Here is a 17,509-nt window from a genome sequence, read left to right as displayed (position 1 = left end):
ACTCACTTTTCTATGTATAAGCCACAGAATCCTTATAAACATTATACACTCACTTTTCTATGTATAAGCCACAGAATCCTTATAAACATTATACACTCACTTTTCTATGTATAAGCCACAGAATCCTTATAAACATTATACACTCACTTTTCTATGTATAAGCCACAGAAACCTTATAAACATTATACACTCACTTTTCTATGTATAAGCCACAGAAACCTTATAAACATTATACACTCACTTTTCTATGTATAAGCCACAGAAACCTTATAAACATTATACACTCACTTTTCTATGTATAAGCCACAGAAACCTTATAAACATTATACACTCACTTTTCTATGTATAAGCCACAGAAACCTTATAAACATTATACACTCACTTTTCTATGTATAAGCCACAGAAACCTTATAAACATTATACACTCACTTTTCTATGTATAAGCCACAGAAACCTTATAAACATTATACACTCACTTTTCTATGTATAAGCCACAGAATCCTTATAAACATTATACACTCACTTTTCTATGTATAAGCCACAGAAACCTTATAAACATTATACACTCACTTTTCTATGTATAAGCCACAGAAACCTTATAAACATTATACACTCACTTTTCTATGTATAAGCCACAGAAACCTTATAAACATTATACACTCACTTTTCTATGTATACGCCACAGAATCCTTATAAACATTATACACTCACTTTTCTATGTATAAGCCACAGAATCCTTATAAACATTATACACTCACTTTTCTATGTATAAGCCACAGAATCCTTATAAACATTATACACTCACTTTTCTATGTATAAGCCACAGAAACCTTATAAACATTATACACTCACTTTTCTATGTATAAGCCACAGAAACCTTATAAACATTATACACTCACTTTTCTATGTATAAGCCACAGAATCCTTATAAACATTATACACTCACTTTTCTATGTATAAGCCACAGAATCCTTATAAACATTATACACTCACTTTTCTATGTATAAGCCACAGAATCCTTATAAACATTATACACTCACTTTTCTATGTATAAGCCACAGAATCCTTATAAACATTATACACTCACTTTTCTATGTATAAGCCACAGAAACCTTATAAACATTATACACTCACTTTTCTATGTATAAGCCACAGAAACCTTATAAACATTATACACTCACTTTTCTATGTATAAGCCACAGAATCCTTATAAACATTATACACTCACTTTTCTATGTATAAGCCACAGAAACCTTATAAACATTATACACTCACTTTTCTATGTATAAGCCACAGAAACCTTATAAACATTATACACTCACTTTTCTATGTATAAGCCACAGAATCCTTATAAACATTATACACTCACTTTTCTATGTATAAGCCACAGAATCCTTATAAACATTATACACTCACTTTTCTATGTATAAGCCACAGAATCCTTATAAACATTATACACTCACTTTTCTATGTATAAGCCACAGAATCCTTATAAACATTATACACTCACTTTTCTATGTATAAGCCACAGAATCCTTATAAACATTATACACTCACTTTTCTATGTATAAGCCACAGAATCCTTATAAACATTATACACTCACTTTTCTATGTATAAGCCACAGAAACCTTATAAACATTATACACTCACTTTTCTATGTATAAGCCACAGAATCCTTATAAACATTATACACTCACTTTTCTATGTATAAGCCACAGAATCCTTATAAACATTATACACTCACTTTTCTATGTATAAGCCACAGAATCCTTATAAACATTATACACTCACTTTTCTATGTATAAGCCACAGAATCCTTATAAACATTATACACTCACTTTTCTATGTATAAGCCACAGAAACCTTATAAACATTATACACTCACTTTTCTATGTATAAGCCACAGAATCCTTATAAACATTATACACTCACTTTTCTATGTATAAGCCACAGAATCCTTATAAACATTATACACTCACTTTTCTATGTATAAGCCACAGAATCCTTATAAACATTATACACTCACTTTTCTATGTATAAGCCACAGAATCCTTATAAACATTATACACTCACTTTTCTATGTATAAGCCACAGAATCCTTATAAACATTATACACTCACTTTTCTATGTATAAGCCACAGAATCCTTATAAACATTATACACTCACTTTTCTATGTATAAGCCACAGAAACCTTATAAACATTATACACTCACTTTTCTATGTATAAGCCACAGAAACCTTATAAACATTATACACTCACTTTTCTATGTATAAGCCACAGAATCCTTATAAACATTATACACTCACTTTTCTATGTATAAGCCACAGAAACCTTATAAACATTATACACTCACTTTTCTATGTATAAGCCACAGAATCCTTATAAACATTATACACTCACTTTTCTATGTATAAGCCACAGAAACCTTATAAACATTATACACTCACTTTTCTATGTATAAGCCACAGAATCCTTATAAACATTATACACTCACTTTTCTATGTATAAGCCACAGAATCCTTATAAACATTATACACTCACTTTTCTATGTATAAGCCACAGAAACCTTATAAACATTATACACTCACTTTTCTATGTATAAGCCACAGAATCCTTATAAACATTATACACTCACTTTTCTATGTATAAGCCACAGAATCCTTATAAACATTATACACTCACTTTTCTATGTATAAGCCACAGAATCCTTATAAACATTATACACTCACTTTTCTATGTATAAGCCACAGAAACCTTATAAACATTATACACTCACTTTTCTATGTATAAGCCACAGAATCCTTATAAACATTATACACTCACTTTTCTATGTATAAGCCACAGAAACCTTATAAACATTATACACTCACTTTTCTATGTATAAGCCACAGAATCCTTATAAACATTATACACTCACTTTTCTATGTATAAGCCACAGAATCCTTATAAACATTATACACTCACTTTTCTATGTATAAGCCACAGAATCCTTATAAACATTATACACTCACTTTTCTATGTATAAGCCACAGAAACCTTATAAACATTATACACTCACTTTTCTATGTATAAGCCACAGAATCCTTATAAACATTATACACTCACTTTTCTATGTATAAGCCACAGAATCCTTATAAACATTATACACTCACTTTTCTATGTATAAGCCACAGAAACCTTATAAACATTATACACTCACTTTTCTATGTATAAGCCACAGAATCCTTATAAACATTATACACTCACTTTTCTATGTATAAGCCACAGAATCCTTATAAACATTATACACTCACTTTTCTATGTATAAGCCACAGAATCCTTATAAACATTATACACTCACTTTTCTATGTATAAGCCACAGAATCCTTATAAACATTATACACTCACTTTTCTATGTATAAGCCACAGAATCCTTATAAACATTATACACTCACTTTTCTATGTATAAGCCACAGAATCCTTATAAACATTATACACTCACTTTTCTATGTATAAGCCACAGAATCCTTATAAACATTATACACTCACTTTTCTATGTATAAGCCACAGAATCCTTATAAACATTATACACTCACTTTTCTAAGGTTTCTGTGGCTTATACATAGAAAAGTGAGTGTATAATATTTAAGGTTTCTGTGGCTTATACATAGAAAAGTGACAAACCCAAACAAACACCAGCTACTCTAAGACAAACACAAACAAACCTTCTCAAATATACCTGCTAAAAACAAATAAACCCCACATTCTAAAATCTAACAACAAACGGCAACCTGCTAAAAGCTAATTCACATTCTAACTAACATTATAAAAGCTATGAAGGAATCTTATAGAAAAGTGAGTGTATAATGTTTATAAGGTTTCTGTGGCTTATACACATAGAAAGGTTGTGTTACCAGGGGAGCACCTCAGTTACCTTTAGGCTTACACTTTTCACACGAGCAGTCGATTATTACCGGCTGCAAAATGAAGTCTTTAACCGCTTTTGCCATCCTTCTCAATTTCCCTTTTTTAGGAGGAGCATTCTGATCAAAAAGAATTAAAGAAAAAAGACAAAATAAGCTCTTGTACAGCTGTCAATACATTCATATAAACATGTGATACACTGACAAATATGACACTTTAGACAAACATAAAGAGGCACTTTTAATATTAGTACTTTCTTTGGTTAACATCAATGTTAATGAATATAATGGTTTTACAGGCAATATGAATCATTTACAGGTTATTAAACAGCTCAATATTATCAAAGCAATGTCTTCTTTTGACTTTGATATTAAAGGAAATGAGAAGAAAGGACATTTACCTTCATGTTGTTTTGTTCCATAAGTGACTCGAAGCTTAGTTTTGCTGTATATGAAAAGAAAAACATCAATTTACTAAACAGACGTCGTTCTTCGGTTAAATGTATTTTATACGTCGCTGGGCAGAATTGACATGAGCCACATATAGAGAAAAAGGTTCTTACATGTGACAAACTCCTCAGATTCTCCACTTAAGATCTGGTCGTTGAGCTCAGCAGATATTAAAGGATCACAGTCGTCACCCGAGTAGTCGGTTACTACCGGCAGGCAAAAGTTTTTAACCGCATTTGCCATCCTTCTCAATTTCCCTTTTTTAGGAGGAGCAAACTGATCAAGAAGAATTAAAGAAAAAAGACAAAATAAGCTCTTGTACAGCTGTCAATACATTCATATAAACATGTGATACACTAACAAATATGACACTTTAGACAAACATAAAGAAGCACTTTTATATTAGTACTTTCTTTGGTTAACATCAATGTTAATGAATATAATGGTTTTACAGGCAATATGAATCATTTACATGTTATTAAACAGCTCAATATTATCAAAGCAATGTCTTCTTTTGACTTTGATATTAATGGAAATGAGAAGAAAGGACATTTACCTTCATGTTGTTTTGTTCCATAAGTGACACCGAGCTTGTTTTTGCTGTATATGAAAAGAAAAACATACATTTACTAAACACACGTCGTTCATCAGTTAAATGTATTAAACGTTGATGAATTTCAGTATAGATTTGGCAGATGACACATTAGCCACAAATAACGTTACACAAACATGTTTTTGTTTACCTGTGACAGACATGTAGGAGTCGATCTCAGGTGATTCTTCACGTTTACACTTTTCGCAGTTGCAGTCGATGATAACCGGCTTGAAAAGGAAATCATACAACACTTTTCCCAACCGGGAGCGTCGATCATTCTCCGTTGCGCTCATTTCTAGTCGATAAATGTCGTTTGTCAGCAGAAAAACAGCTTTAGAGCAACAGCCGTCGAGTGAAGAGAGACTTCTGACTCTGCGCGTGGGCTTTTGAAGACTTTCTTAGTGACGTATGAGATGAGGTCATCGCAACACTTCATTTAAATCACAACAAACACACGTTTATCTTTTCTAACGTCTTGTTGTTTCTAAAGTGCGACGCTAGAAGTTATTGATCGTTTCTTTTATTTGCACTCGGGTTGGTTTAACTCGGGTTAGCAGTTATAGGGTTTTACCCGCGTTGCTATGGCACCGAGCATGATATGACCGCGTGCGCTGTAACGTTAAGTTATCCTCAAAACATTTCATAAAAACAAAATGTCGGACAAAAGATCCATTCATCTCAATTCATTTCAATAATCTGAACATCTTAAAACTACCGATATTTGTCAAATGTAAAATAATAATTGTTTTACCCGCACACTGAGAACAAGGGTTTATCAAAAGTTTTAATTTACATCTCAGATATTTGTACTTTTACTCAAGTGTTTCTTTAAGGTCCTTTATACATCACTGAGCTGCAGCGGGTCACTGGAGTACAAATAGAGAACAAAACACACAGATACGATATAAATATATAAAGAAAAATGTACACGTCAGATGATCAGGTTTTTAAAAACACAACTTAATAAAATTGCTCATGACTTGCAGACCGTGCCTGTTTATCATACATATGTTTTATTACACAAAAGTATGGAAAAGACACAAATCCAAATGAGCGTTTAGTTATTTAATGAAAATAATTGAGTTACATTCATCCTCATCCTCAACAAGCATTCCTTTCATCCTCTCCTCATCCTCTTAGCTTTTACTCAAACCTGATTTTGTAAGTTTGCCTGCTTAACAAGAAATGAAGGGTCTATTATTTTTATGGTAGGTTTATTTTAACGGATAGAAACCGAATATCAACTAAGAAATCAGGGGTAAAATGTATATAAAGGTTAAAATAAGTATTTGATCTCATACCAACCAGCAAGAATTCCGGCTCCACAAATGTTATGTGCCTATGGACCACAGATTAGTCCTTTCACTTTAAGAAAGTACTCCTAAGTCATCTTGAGAAAGAAAGTTCAGCACGCACAACGTTTCTCAATGGCAAGTGACAACTCTGGTCATCAAAACTTCCAGTGTGACAACATGCATGTTGTGTTTTGCTCATCATAGAAATAAAATATATATCTATAAAGGTGCAAAGAGGACATTTACACTTCTCTAATAACAGTATTATACTTAAACTAGTTGTCGCGGCACACAGTGTACGGTGTTCGTATCTGCAGGTGTTATTACAATAGTACTCAGTTCTTGAAATAAATACTTTTGAGAGTTAATCGATTGAACACTTAAATTAGCCGAGTTCATAGCTAGATAAACAAACTGTAATACCCCAGTCTTTATTTAAAGGCTTTCTTTTAAACTTGTATGAATACACAAACACACCGCTCACACATCAGTAAGTCATCCGTCTCACACACTAAGCAGAAGGGCGACACCTGCGAGAACCCATTTTGCGGGTCTCTCTCTGGTTTTAAGGTTGAAGGTCCAAATATATGTGTTAGCGCGGAGTTTGGTTTTATAGACGGGACATTCATAGGTATTACGCGTCTCCTGACGGTCGTTTGGAACGGCTCTGACGGCGATAACAGGCATGCTGGGAGTTAGTTCCTTCAGACGCGCCTCCGCAATCGTCCCACCCTGAATATCCCAGCGTGCACCTGCCGGCACAAACACACCGTTACTTAAAAAACAATATCAGAAGAGTTCTGTGATTGGCTAATGCTGCAGCATCTGCACTGTGATTGGACGGAGGATACACACCCTCCATGTAAAGGCCGTAGATGTACGCTCCCTCTCTGGCCGCCTGGTTAAACTCCTCTTTAAACTTTTTGGTGACGTCCACCGTCAGGTTCATCTTGTCCAGAGGCCATTCATTCTTACGTGCCAAACTCTGCATCACAGCTACAAAATAAAGCAAACGTGTGTCAGGAGGTCAGAACAGCCCTTAAATCGTAAAGGAGAAATCAAATGAATGTAGATTATGGAGGTCAAATAATCTGGGTTTGAGTTCATATAGAGATCTTCAATCATATTGACTTTTGATTGCAGATTTGACAGATCAGAGATCAGTTTGACACATTGTTGACATCTCTTCTCGAATTTTTGTCAGATTGTCTCTTTTTCTCAGGAGAAATGTTGTGTGTGTTACCTGTTAGAAAAGACTGAGGGTTAAATAAACCAGAGATCCAGACGACACTGGGCAGAGAGAGATCTTGAGTCCAGCTGTCCAGCTCTCTACAGCGGAGCAACACGTCATTATACCTGAAACACAATACAAATCATAACAGCACTCAGTCATGTGAAGGCTGTGCCATGCAGAAGGCAGCAGATACACCAATCCCAGAATGCAATGTGATGAGCTCGGTTTTATGTGCATTGTTTTATCAGAAATAATTTGTCTTAAAGGATTGCTGAATACTTTCACATGGAAAATTATAATTTCCTATTTAAGTTTTCTCCATTCAAAGTAAATAAATAGTTCAAATGACACCTAATATTTCTTAGTACTATACGTTGGCATTGTTGACCATTTGAATCATCAATTGGAATCAAGTGTTAACGTTATGATTTTCATATGGGTAGTTGAAAAATAAACTGTAAATGTCTGACAGCAACATTTTTGATATTTTTAATATTAATATAGATAATTTATAATAGCATAGAAGACATTATCTAAATTGTTTGTTTTTTCCATAATTTTGCTGTCACACCAAAGGACAGGTGTAAGGTTTATTTGTCAACTACCCGATGCCACCTTCCACCATATTGGAACAGTCAACATTTCAGTTACCATTGTAACAGAACTTTTTTTATAGTTTTCTAAGATGCCTCCTTGTAAAAACGAATTAGTAATTAGTTAATGTCATTTAATTTCTTAAATTTACTCTTATTATTTTCTGTAATTTAAATGCAGTTACTTCTGATGTAATTAATCCAAATACTGTGTGTTATATATGTGTGTGCAATAGACATCAAAACTAAAAAGTCTCATTTAAAATCAGAGCTTTAATGTATAATGATATACTTTGGTCAGTTAATAAAAGTACTTAATGTAATTTTATATGATTTATTATCACTTCACTGATCAAGGTTGATGTAGGATATAGAAAGTTATTAGTAAGTAATTAAATGATTTTTGGAGAGAGTCATGTGTACAATGATCTAATTACTAATTGCTATTGAATATGTCATTAGTAACTAGTAATTAATGACATTTTCAGAGTAACTTCCCCAATACTGATCATATTGTACATGTGATATTCGTGCAAGTGTTTAACTAAAGTTACAGACACACAGTCAACTGGTTTTCTAATGTTAACAGGCCGACTCTGACTGTTCCAAAATGGCCGTCGGCTTGCATACGGCGTCCCATAGAAACGTCTGCTCATGAGGCATCTGTGTGTATATACAGTATCTCAATAGGTATGTGAAAGGAGATTTAACCGTATAGCCAGCATGTATGAAGGCAAACCCTTGTGTGTGTTTGTTTACCACTGTCCAAGACTGTATGTGGAGGGGTACGCAAGTCTGGCCCACGGATCAGGAACGTTATCATAAAACAAAGCTGTTTGTATCAGCTCCATCTCGGATGATATGGCCAGTTCTCCCTGCATGAGACGACAAGAAGGTCATCATCGTACAAACACAATCACATACACACATCCATCACTCACGCAAACTCTCACCTTTAACCCCAGATCCAGTTCTTTGAGTGAGCGTCTCATTTCGTTGATGAGCATGTTCATGCGCTCACACTCCTGGAAGCACACTAGAATGTAAGGAGAACGTTCGGCCGTCTTGGAAGTGATGTCTGACATGTTGTACTCCTCGGGTAACTTCTCCAGGATGTCGTCCAGGATGGTCTTCACCTGAAACACCAAAGACTGTGTATAATGTCTGTGTGTTATGAGTAACAAACACAACGCTCATGAAAAGAGAGAGAGACAGACCTTCTCCTCCGTGGTCTGTGAAGTTCCTTCACCCATGCCAGTGTCTCTAGACTGAAGCTCCAGCAGCGTGTGAAACAGACTGTCTGACGTCACCGTAAGAAACTCGATCTCAGCGTTCAGATGCAGCCCATAATGCACCGGGCTTTCGTGTGGCAGCATCTCGTCTATGTAAGCGTGATAACCTTGATAATCCAGGTTGGAAGGAACGACAAATCCCGGAGCCAGTGACAGCTTCCGGTCGAACTGTAGAGTCGGGAGACGGGGTCAGTTTGTGCATTGCGTGTCACGTGTGAAAGTTGGCTTGTGTGCGCGTTGTGTGCACCTGGTTGGGTTGCATGTACTCTTCAAGGTAAGTTCTGCACAGTCTTCTGTCCCAGTCATCAGTGATGTGACCTCCATACATGATCTCACCAAACAGATATCGCAGATCTTCCCATGGCACCTGAACACACAACACACTCTAATATATAGAAAACATAAATATATAAAAATACTCAAGGTGAAAATGGGTATTTTGACCTCCCTCTACAAAACATGTATTTACTCTGTAAATATTCATCAAATGTTCATATATTTTATAATTCAAATGGCTCTTTCTCCAGACAATTCAATTTTTGTGTTTTGTGGTTGATATGAAATGACTCTGTGTTTGAAAACTGCAGTTTGTTTTGTTTCTCCTTGTTTACAACGACATTTTGACCACTCGTCAATCTTGTTAGGCTAATGTCATCTTGGCCCTTTTGTGTCCCTGTGTGCATTCACCGAATCCTTTTAGAAATCACTTGATGGATAACCATTACCAGTATGATGGGTAAAAAACTTCAAAATTTAAGGATTATATTTCAAGGTGACAAATGTCACAGACCTGTGAGTTGGCCTCCAGGTAGTTATAGAGCACATTGACTGATATGGTGAGATCTCCTGTGTTGAACGGGTACTTCCTGTTCCAACCCTGAGGGCCGAACTTTCTTCTCTCTGCCACACAGGCGTGGAAATAACACAGCGAGAACAGAATGGTCTTAAACTCCTGCTCACGGGAACACTGGTCCAGAATGTCCTATAACACAAGAAGCCAAAAATGAAAATGGCCTGAGGGTGAGTAAATACGTAAACAAGTGTGAAAATATATGGCATAGATTTCATTTTGTCAGTAGTATGGCGTTTATTTCACTCACCTGATCAAAGTTATCCAAAGCTGCGTGTAGGTTGGCCAGCATCCCTGTAGGCGGCTCGTTGGTGATCTTGATGGAATTTTCCAGAATTCCCTGCGGGATGATGTGTTCCTGCGGGGTGGGAGACGGTTCGGCGCTCATAAACACTCGATAGTCCGGATGACTGTTCTCACAGCAACGCTCCAGGAGTTTCTCCAGACTGCCCAGCCATTTGGCCACCAGATGAACGTTCTACAGAAAACAGCGGATTAGAAGAAAACAAACACAGAAATGATGATGCGAGACTCGCACGGACCTGTAGAATGACCCAGTGTCCTTCTCTCGAGGCTTTTTTCATAGCCAACTCTGCTACAGACTCCTGACCCTGTCCCAGAGACACATTATGAAGCTTCCCCAGATCTATAGTGAAGCCCAGCTTCTTGCCTAACACACACGTGAGAGAAATAAGTCTTTAATACATTTATAAAGTTCGTTTCTTTGTCACATTCACACAGACATACAGTATACAACCCATACTGAAATGTTTTATTTGTAAATAAAAAGAAATATACATCTAAAAGTAAATACATACATACATACATTTAGACAAATGGTTATAGAAAGACAATGTTATAAAATAATAAGCAACAAACAAACTACTATTAAAAATACAAATTATAGACATTTCATAGAAACATTTATAGAAATTGTTTGTCTTTTATTATAATTTTCTAATATATGTTTACATCTATATACTGTATTATTTTTTTTGACTTTATTCGGTTTCTGTACCTAAAAAACAACCGTTTCTAACCATGTCCTATAACATTAACATGATATATATATTATCATATAATGTATTTACGTACAGTAATGTTTTGTTGTCTAATAGTCTATTGTGTGACTATGGTCATGGTGGTTAAAATAAAACTATTATTTTTATTATATAATTAAAGTAATTCTCTGATATGCACCAAAGTCAAAAACTAAAGCCTGATTTATACTCAACTGTTTTTGTCACAAAATTGTTGATGAAACGTAAATACATAGTCAAGAAATATTAAAGAGATTGTTTGAAAACTGAAAATTAAACATGGTTTTACTATAGTAAATGTCTATTTTTGGACATTGTGGATTCATATTCACTATTGTCAATTTGATGTTACTATAGTTTTACTACAAATCCCAGTAAAACCATGGTACATTTTTAAAAGGTTTAACCATTGTTTTGTCATCCTACAGGTCGATGTTGTAGGCATATTAATGCAAAGACGTGTCTAAATAAATGCGTCAAATAAACGTTCAGATCTTATAACAAAGCAAAATGAAAGTGTCAGTCAATAGTAGACAACTCTGTGTGAATTACGTAAACAAAGCCATAAAAACATCAACACTATCAGAGTCAAAAACAATCACACGCTCTCGCTCGCTCTGACAAGTAGACCCACAATAAAGCGACGCATAGGGAGCCAATAATATGAGTGAAAGATGTGAAAGGGTTTGGCATGAGATGAAAGAGTAGGCAGTGTGTGAACGATACCCAGGGACTCGACATCTTTAAGCGGATCCACTCCGGGTGACAGGATGAAGAAGACAGGCGAGGCGGGTCCACATTCTTTAAATGAGCGTGCAAACTCCACCTTCCTGCCCTCGGTGTACTGCACACCCAGTTTCTCTTCAACAAAGTTCCTACACAAACACAACACCGTTCACACACATCATCATCATCGCACACAAGTGACTAAAGATGAGAGCTGATGAGTGACAGGTTCGCATCTGCTAAATTATCAAAATCCAGATCCATTCTCCCAGACATGATGTCAGTGTGAATGTGCTTTCGTGTGGACTGACCGTACGGCGTAGGTCATCCTGTCGGGTCTGAGAGCTCTCATGAGCAGGAGTTTCTGAAGCGAGCTCTTGCTCTTCCATTCCTGTGGCAGTTTCTCTTTCTCTGGACATTCAGACTCCACCACTTTCTTCCAGCGTTTAGGAGAACCCTCCATGTCCCGATCCAGACCACGAAACTCGTCCGTGAAGCTCATGGTCTGAGAGAACACAACAGACACATCATCTCAGGTGATGGTCATCAGATCTCCCAGCAGGTGTGTGTGTGTGTGTGTGTGTGTGCGTTTACTTTGACAGCGCTCCAGGTGGCGTTGGACAGGAAGTCCAGCGGACTGCTGTAACTGTGGTCGATGTTAAAGCGCAGCAGAAAGTCCAGCTCTCGAGTGTCCACCTCCTTACTCATCAACAATAACTGATACACAAACACACACAGTCAGCGATCTCAGCTTCATGTTTGTCATGTGTTAGGATGTATTATCACGCATTACCTGAAATGTAAGCTGTGCGGCGAAGGTGAGTTTGTCTCTCTCAAACAATCCTCTGTTGATGTAATTGAATGTTGAGAAGGTGATGCAGTCTATCAGCGTGTTCACACGACTTTTGACATCCGAACACACGTCTGCATTCTGTACGGCTTTATGAAACACCACGTTAAACGCCTGCATAGAGAACATCCGACATTACAACTCAAGTGTGTTAAAATATCTGACCGGCTTTGTGTCGGGTTCACGATCACACTTCTGCAAACATTCACAATATCAGACGGTTATCATGCCCAAAACAATATTATCGAGGTATTTGCAGAAATGTTTCGAAACTGAATAAATGTATTTACAAATGATTGGGATTCATTAACCTACACACATTTAACTATCAACTCTGACGTTTACAACGTATTTGTGAATCCGGAGGAGAACTTTCGGTCTGTTTGACGCACAAAATTACTAAATTCGAAATGGGTGCTGATTTTGGACAATATTATAATATGTGTAGAATTAACACAATAATCGCGTGTTTGAGTATCACGGTTATTGACAATAACGATATATTGTGACACCCCTTGTTCAAACAAGACAAACATGTAATATGGTTTAATCATTTATAATCTCAAATGTTATTTAATACGCAGATTTCATAATATTTCATTAATCTGTAATGATGAAAACGGATGGGTCAAGGCGACGTGCGGTATCCAGATGAGCAGCGAGTTGGAAATTTTATTCGGTGACACAAACAGGGCAGAAAAAACAACCCGCACCCTTGAATATTGAATGTATATCATGAATGTATTATATCTGAAGATCAGTTTTGCACACACACCTTGAGGGAGAACTGGTACATGGGGTTGATCTTGTTAAGGTCATTGATGATGAAGTACAGGAGAGATGCTCTGACAGCCACAGGCCGGTAGTGCTCACGCGCCTCATTTATCTTCACCTCATTTACCTTTGCTTCCAACACCTGCACAACATCACAGACACCAGAAGATGAAAGCTTTCCTGCGGTGCAGTGGTTAGCGCATGGCGATAGCAACGCCAAGGTCATGGGTTCGATCCCAGGTGATTGCACATAGTCTGAAGCAAATGTATATTACCATGCAATGCAAGGCGCTTTGGATAAAAGCGTCTGTCTAATACAAAAATGTAAATGAGACAAGAAACAATAAAACAACCGGCAAGTCTTATGTCTTACAGAATCCAGATGTATGCAATCTTCTGAGGTAAGCAGTACTATTCTGTATCATTAACTGTAGTCAAATGTAACAGTCTTTCCACAATACACACTTAAATTAAACACAATAAGACAATGAAAATAGAAAGAAATCAGAAACCCTTACTTCGAAAAGAACATGAGAACATTTAAGAGATTAAGAGAGCGATTTACTGTAGTACTATGCCACTATAGTTGTGCATATTTACTAAAGTAAGGTTTAAAACACTGTAGTATCTAGGAATTGTACTAAAGTAAAAACTAAATTATACTACAAACTTTCAAATCACATCTGGGCCTGATCATAGCTCCCGGCTAAGGTGAAAGCTTAATGCCCCGTTCACATTACAAGCGACATGATCCCATTCATTTCAATGTAAAGCTGGCGACTTCCAGCGACACAAGCACTAGCAACAGTTGCCGACCGGATGGGTCGTATCTAGAGACGTGGCAAAGTTGAGAAATGTTTAACGTTAAGCAAATGAGGAGCGACTTTTGGGAGCCAATAGGAGTGAAGACGGGGGCTAACGTGATTCTTTTTCTCTCAGCTAGCGACGTAATGTGAACGGGCCGTAAGACATCAGTCTCTGCAGAAAGCTTCACAGAAATGTGACATCATTGGAAGCGATCATTTACGAAGAATGAAAAGCTTGATTTTGCCGTCAGGTCCCAATGAGTACGAGTCTGACCCTACAGAAGAAGCCGTTAAAGTCAAACCTTCATCTCAATCTCTGCAGCCGTGTGTTTGGTGCTCTCCAGTTTATCCACCAGAACATCATCCCCGAGGAAGTTACTCTCAGCCGCAGACAGACGGGTCAGTAACTCGTCCTCCAACTGCTTCAGCTCGATCTTAAATGTGTTCTGCTGTTTAGTCAGCTCTGACTGCGCAGACACACGGCACGGACGCGACGAACATCAGAACCACAAACAAAATCGTTATTTTATTTTAAAAACACTTCATCGGAACATCTCACTAAACATGATGTCATCACACGTGCCTTGAGATGCTCCAGATCGGGTCTCTCCAGATTCACCACCTCGGCCAGCAGCTGATCCTCCAGACCGTCACGAGTCACCGTGAAGTTTATCAGTGTGGTCTGAGCCTGAATCTCAGGTTTATAGTGAGGATTCGCCAACTTAGTGTGCAGAATCAGACGAAAGTCTGGATGAAAGTAACACTCCTTATCTCCAACTTTAATACATCTGCAGACACCAGACAGAATAAATAATATCAGAAATCTATAGAGTCATCAGTCAACATTACGCTTGTGGTTAAAGTGAACTGCTGGTGTTTATTTACGGTGTTGAAATGTTGCGTGTCATGTACCTGCCCTTCTTGATGGTGTTTCGGCCAAGCAGCGGATCAATGACTGGTTCAATGGTCTCTTCTAGATTCTCAATCAATACAGGTTCACCAGCGATCACGGCCTGTTCAATCACATCCACATACCTGCAACAACAACATCAACACAACTTCACCAAAACACAACACTAAAGATGATCATGAACACTATAGGCGTTGATTCAGTTTTCTTCTGTAAACACAATGTTCTATCATCTTGTGTTCTCGCGCAAAACTTTTGCCTTTCCTCCAAGAAATATTGCGTTCCCTCGCCAAGACATCCAAACTCCTTGAGCACCGATCGTAATTCTTTATACTTAAGTCCAAGTTCAAAATTAAACTAAGAACCACTCCATTGTTAATGTATGGTGTTGTCTGTGATGCTGCCAGCGAGACAATAAACAGAAAGTATCAGTTTTACCAAGTCAAAACATATTTTGCGAGAGAATTCAAATGTCTTTCTCACATTTCTTCCACCACCATGTCCCTTCTGGGGCTCCATAAATTCCAGACTACCCCCTACGCTTTCTTAACAGTGTAAAAATAAATATTGATAAAAGAACAATTGCAGTCGATTGTAAATATTAAACAAGCATCATTCCAGATTCATCATCATGAGCGGTCACTCACCCCTGCTGTCCGAGGTTAATGACTTTGAGGCGGTTGCCATAGTGACTCCTGAGCCACTTGATGCCCTGCAGCTGAGGGTCGATGAGCAGTGGCCAGCGCTCACAGTTACTCAGTATTGTGGCGTTCTGAGTGGACATCTTATCACCCGGCAGACCTTCATTGTTCCACTTGGCTATTGTGGCGTCATCTGTTAACATGGAAACAGGATCTAATCCCTCAGTCATGGGAATCGCCACCTGGAACACGCAGCACAGACACATTGGCACTGCATCTGTTTAACTTGACTTAAAGATGACGTAGATGAGTAAGTTTCTGCACTTTTTGTGAGCGCAGGAAAGGCATCCAGAGGTTGTGCAGGAGCTCGTGTCTGTATCTCTTTGAGAAAGATCCGGCGTATGAGATGAAGGCAGCGGTGAGGAGGACGTCTCCACACAGAGTGGACTCCTGCTCTCTGTACTGAGCAACAGAATGAACCCAGCGCACGTTTTCTGACTGAAACACACAAACACGGTTCATCGATCCGTACAAAACACACGCTGTTGTTTCCGATACAGTAGATCGTTTACTACAGTTCTTTTAGCAGACATTAAAGACAAATGTAAAGACAACATGGTTGTACAATATGAAGAGCAGTTTTATTCAGACCTCTAAGCCCTTGACCAGACGGTTGGCCAGTTGGATTGTTGTATTGGTGCGGTTCACTTCATCCTGACAGCGCAGCTTCTCTGATGTGGCTTTCTCAAACGCTGCCTTCAGCGTGTCCAAACTACTGTCCAACTCCTGTATAACATCATACAGTCAATGTACAGACACGTAACATCAGGGTTCTGTTGGGCTTCATTCACACAACATGTCAGTATCAGTATTCTATTATATGAAACATACAAGTACCGCTCAGAGTATTTCAGACATGATGCGTGTATGGTAAACAAAGCGAGAGAGACTCACAGAGAGTTTCCTTCTGATGACGTCCAGTTTCTCAGCGGCCTCGATCAGATCAGCGTTTGCCTGAGACAGACACATTCTCTTCAATTCCACCTCACAAAACACCTGAGAAGCAAGCACAAGACAACTCTCAGACCCATCAACACTCAGAGAATAAAATGTGTTGAATGTCTTTTCATACTGACTGAAAACAGCTTTTGAAATGTCGCATGTCCAGTAGAGATTTACTCACATATGTCTGAACCGAGCAGCGTGAGGGAGAGAATCACAGAAACACACTGTAAACATACAATCGCAGACACCGTCACACACAACAGAACAATCAAACCTGCTGAAAACTGCTGGATCTAATGGTTATAATGGGAATTGAATTGCTTTGAAAAGAAACTATGGTGGCCTGTGTAAAGTGTTGGGTTCTGTTGTTGTGATGTTATCTGGTGCGTGTAGAACAATGAGTTGAAAAACACACCACGTAAATGTCTTAATGGGTCAATCATGATGGGATTTATAATGGAAACCATTGTGTTTTTTTAGCAAGGCACATTCATTCAACACATTCATCTAATAATTCTCAAATGTACCGTAAAGAATGAGATG

General features: G+C 37.6%; 2 protein-coding genes across 2 annotated transcripts in view; both read right to left on the bottom strand.

The window, feature by feature from the left end:
- Positions 1-3,772: 3,772 nt before the first annotated feature.
- LOC306895975 (uncharacterized protein) lies at positions 3,773-5,294 on the bottom strand. The gene is made up of 5 exons (XM_079459590.1): positions 5,099-5,294; positions 4,912-4,955; positions 4,469-4,631; positions 4,307-4,350; positions 3,773-4,025 (listed from the first exon to the last, which is right to left on the bottom strand). Exons 1-5 carry the CDS (start codon positions 5,241-5,243, stop codon positions 3,909-3,911), a joined length of 513 nt encoding a protein of 170 aa, XP_079315716.1. The 5' UTR covers positions 5,244-5,294; the 3' UTR covers positions 3,773-3,908.
- Positions 5,295-5,940: 646 nt separating this feature from the next.
- dnah9l (dynein, axonemal, heavy polypeptide 9 like) overlaps positions 5,941-17,509 on the bottom strand; it is a gene marked incomplete at its 5' end in the record, with an annotated part of 35,194 nt that continues 23,625 nt past the window's right edge. The window contains 22 exons of the mRNA XM_079460046.1: positions 5,941-6,997; positions 7,101-7,241; positions 7,489-7,601; positions 8,832-8,947; positions 9,026-9,208; positions 9,290-9,532; positions 9,612-9,731; positions 10,155-10,346; positions 10,465-10,692; positions 10,757-10,884; positions 11,981-12,129; positions 12,292-12,485; positions 12,575-12,697; positions 12,774-12,944; positions 13,606-13,746; positions 14,713-14,873; positions 14,990-15,198; positions 15,323-15,445; positions 15,968-16,203; positions 16,286-16,459; positions 16,613-16,747; positions 16,916-17,017. Of these exons, the coding sequence (XP_079316172.1) occupies positions 6,750-6,997; positions 7,101-7,241; positions 7,489-7,601; positions 8,832-8,947; positions 9,026-9,208; positions 9,290-9,532; positions 9,612-9,731; positions 10,155-10,346; positions 10,465-10,692; positions 10,757-10,884; positions 11,981-12,129; positions 12,292-12,485; positions 12,575-12,697; positions 12,774-12,944; positions 13,606-13,746; positions 14,713-14,873; positions 14,990-15,198; positions 15,323-15,445; positions 15,968-16,203; positions 16,286-16,459; positions 16,613-16,747; positions 16,916-17,017 (3,630 nt within the window). The 3' untranslated portion in view covers positions 5,941-6,749. The remainder of the gene's footprint in view (positions 6,998-7,100; positions 7,242-7,488; positions 7,602-8,831; positions 8,948-9,025; positions 9,209-9,289; positions 9,533-9,611; positions 9,732-10,154; positions 10,347-10,464; positions 10,693-10,756; positions 10,885-11,980; positions 12,130-12,291; positions 12,486-12,574; positions 12,698-12,773; positions 12,945-13,605; positions 13,747-14,712; positions 14,874-14,989; positions 15,199-15,322; positions 15,446-15,967; positions 16,204-16,285; positions 16,460-16,612; positions 16,748-16,915; positions 17,018-17,509) is intronic.

The sequence above is a fragment of the Barbatula barbatula genome (assembly GCF_947034865.1).
Source record: "Barbatula barbatula genome assembly, chromosome: 7".
In the NCBI taxonomy this organism is placed as follows: domain Eukaryota; kingdom Metazoa; phylum Chordata; class Actinopteri; order Cypriniformes; family Nemacheilidae; genus Barbatula; species Barbatula barbatula.
This window is presented reverse-complemented; position numbering and strand designations above follow the sequence as displayed.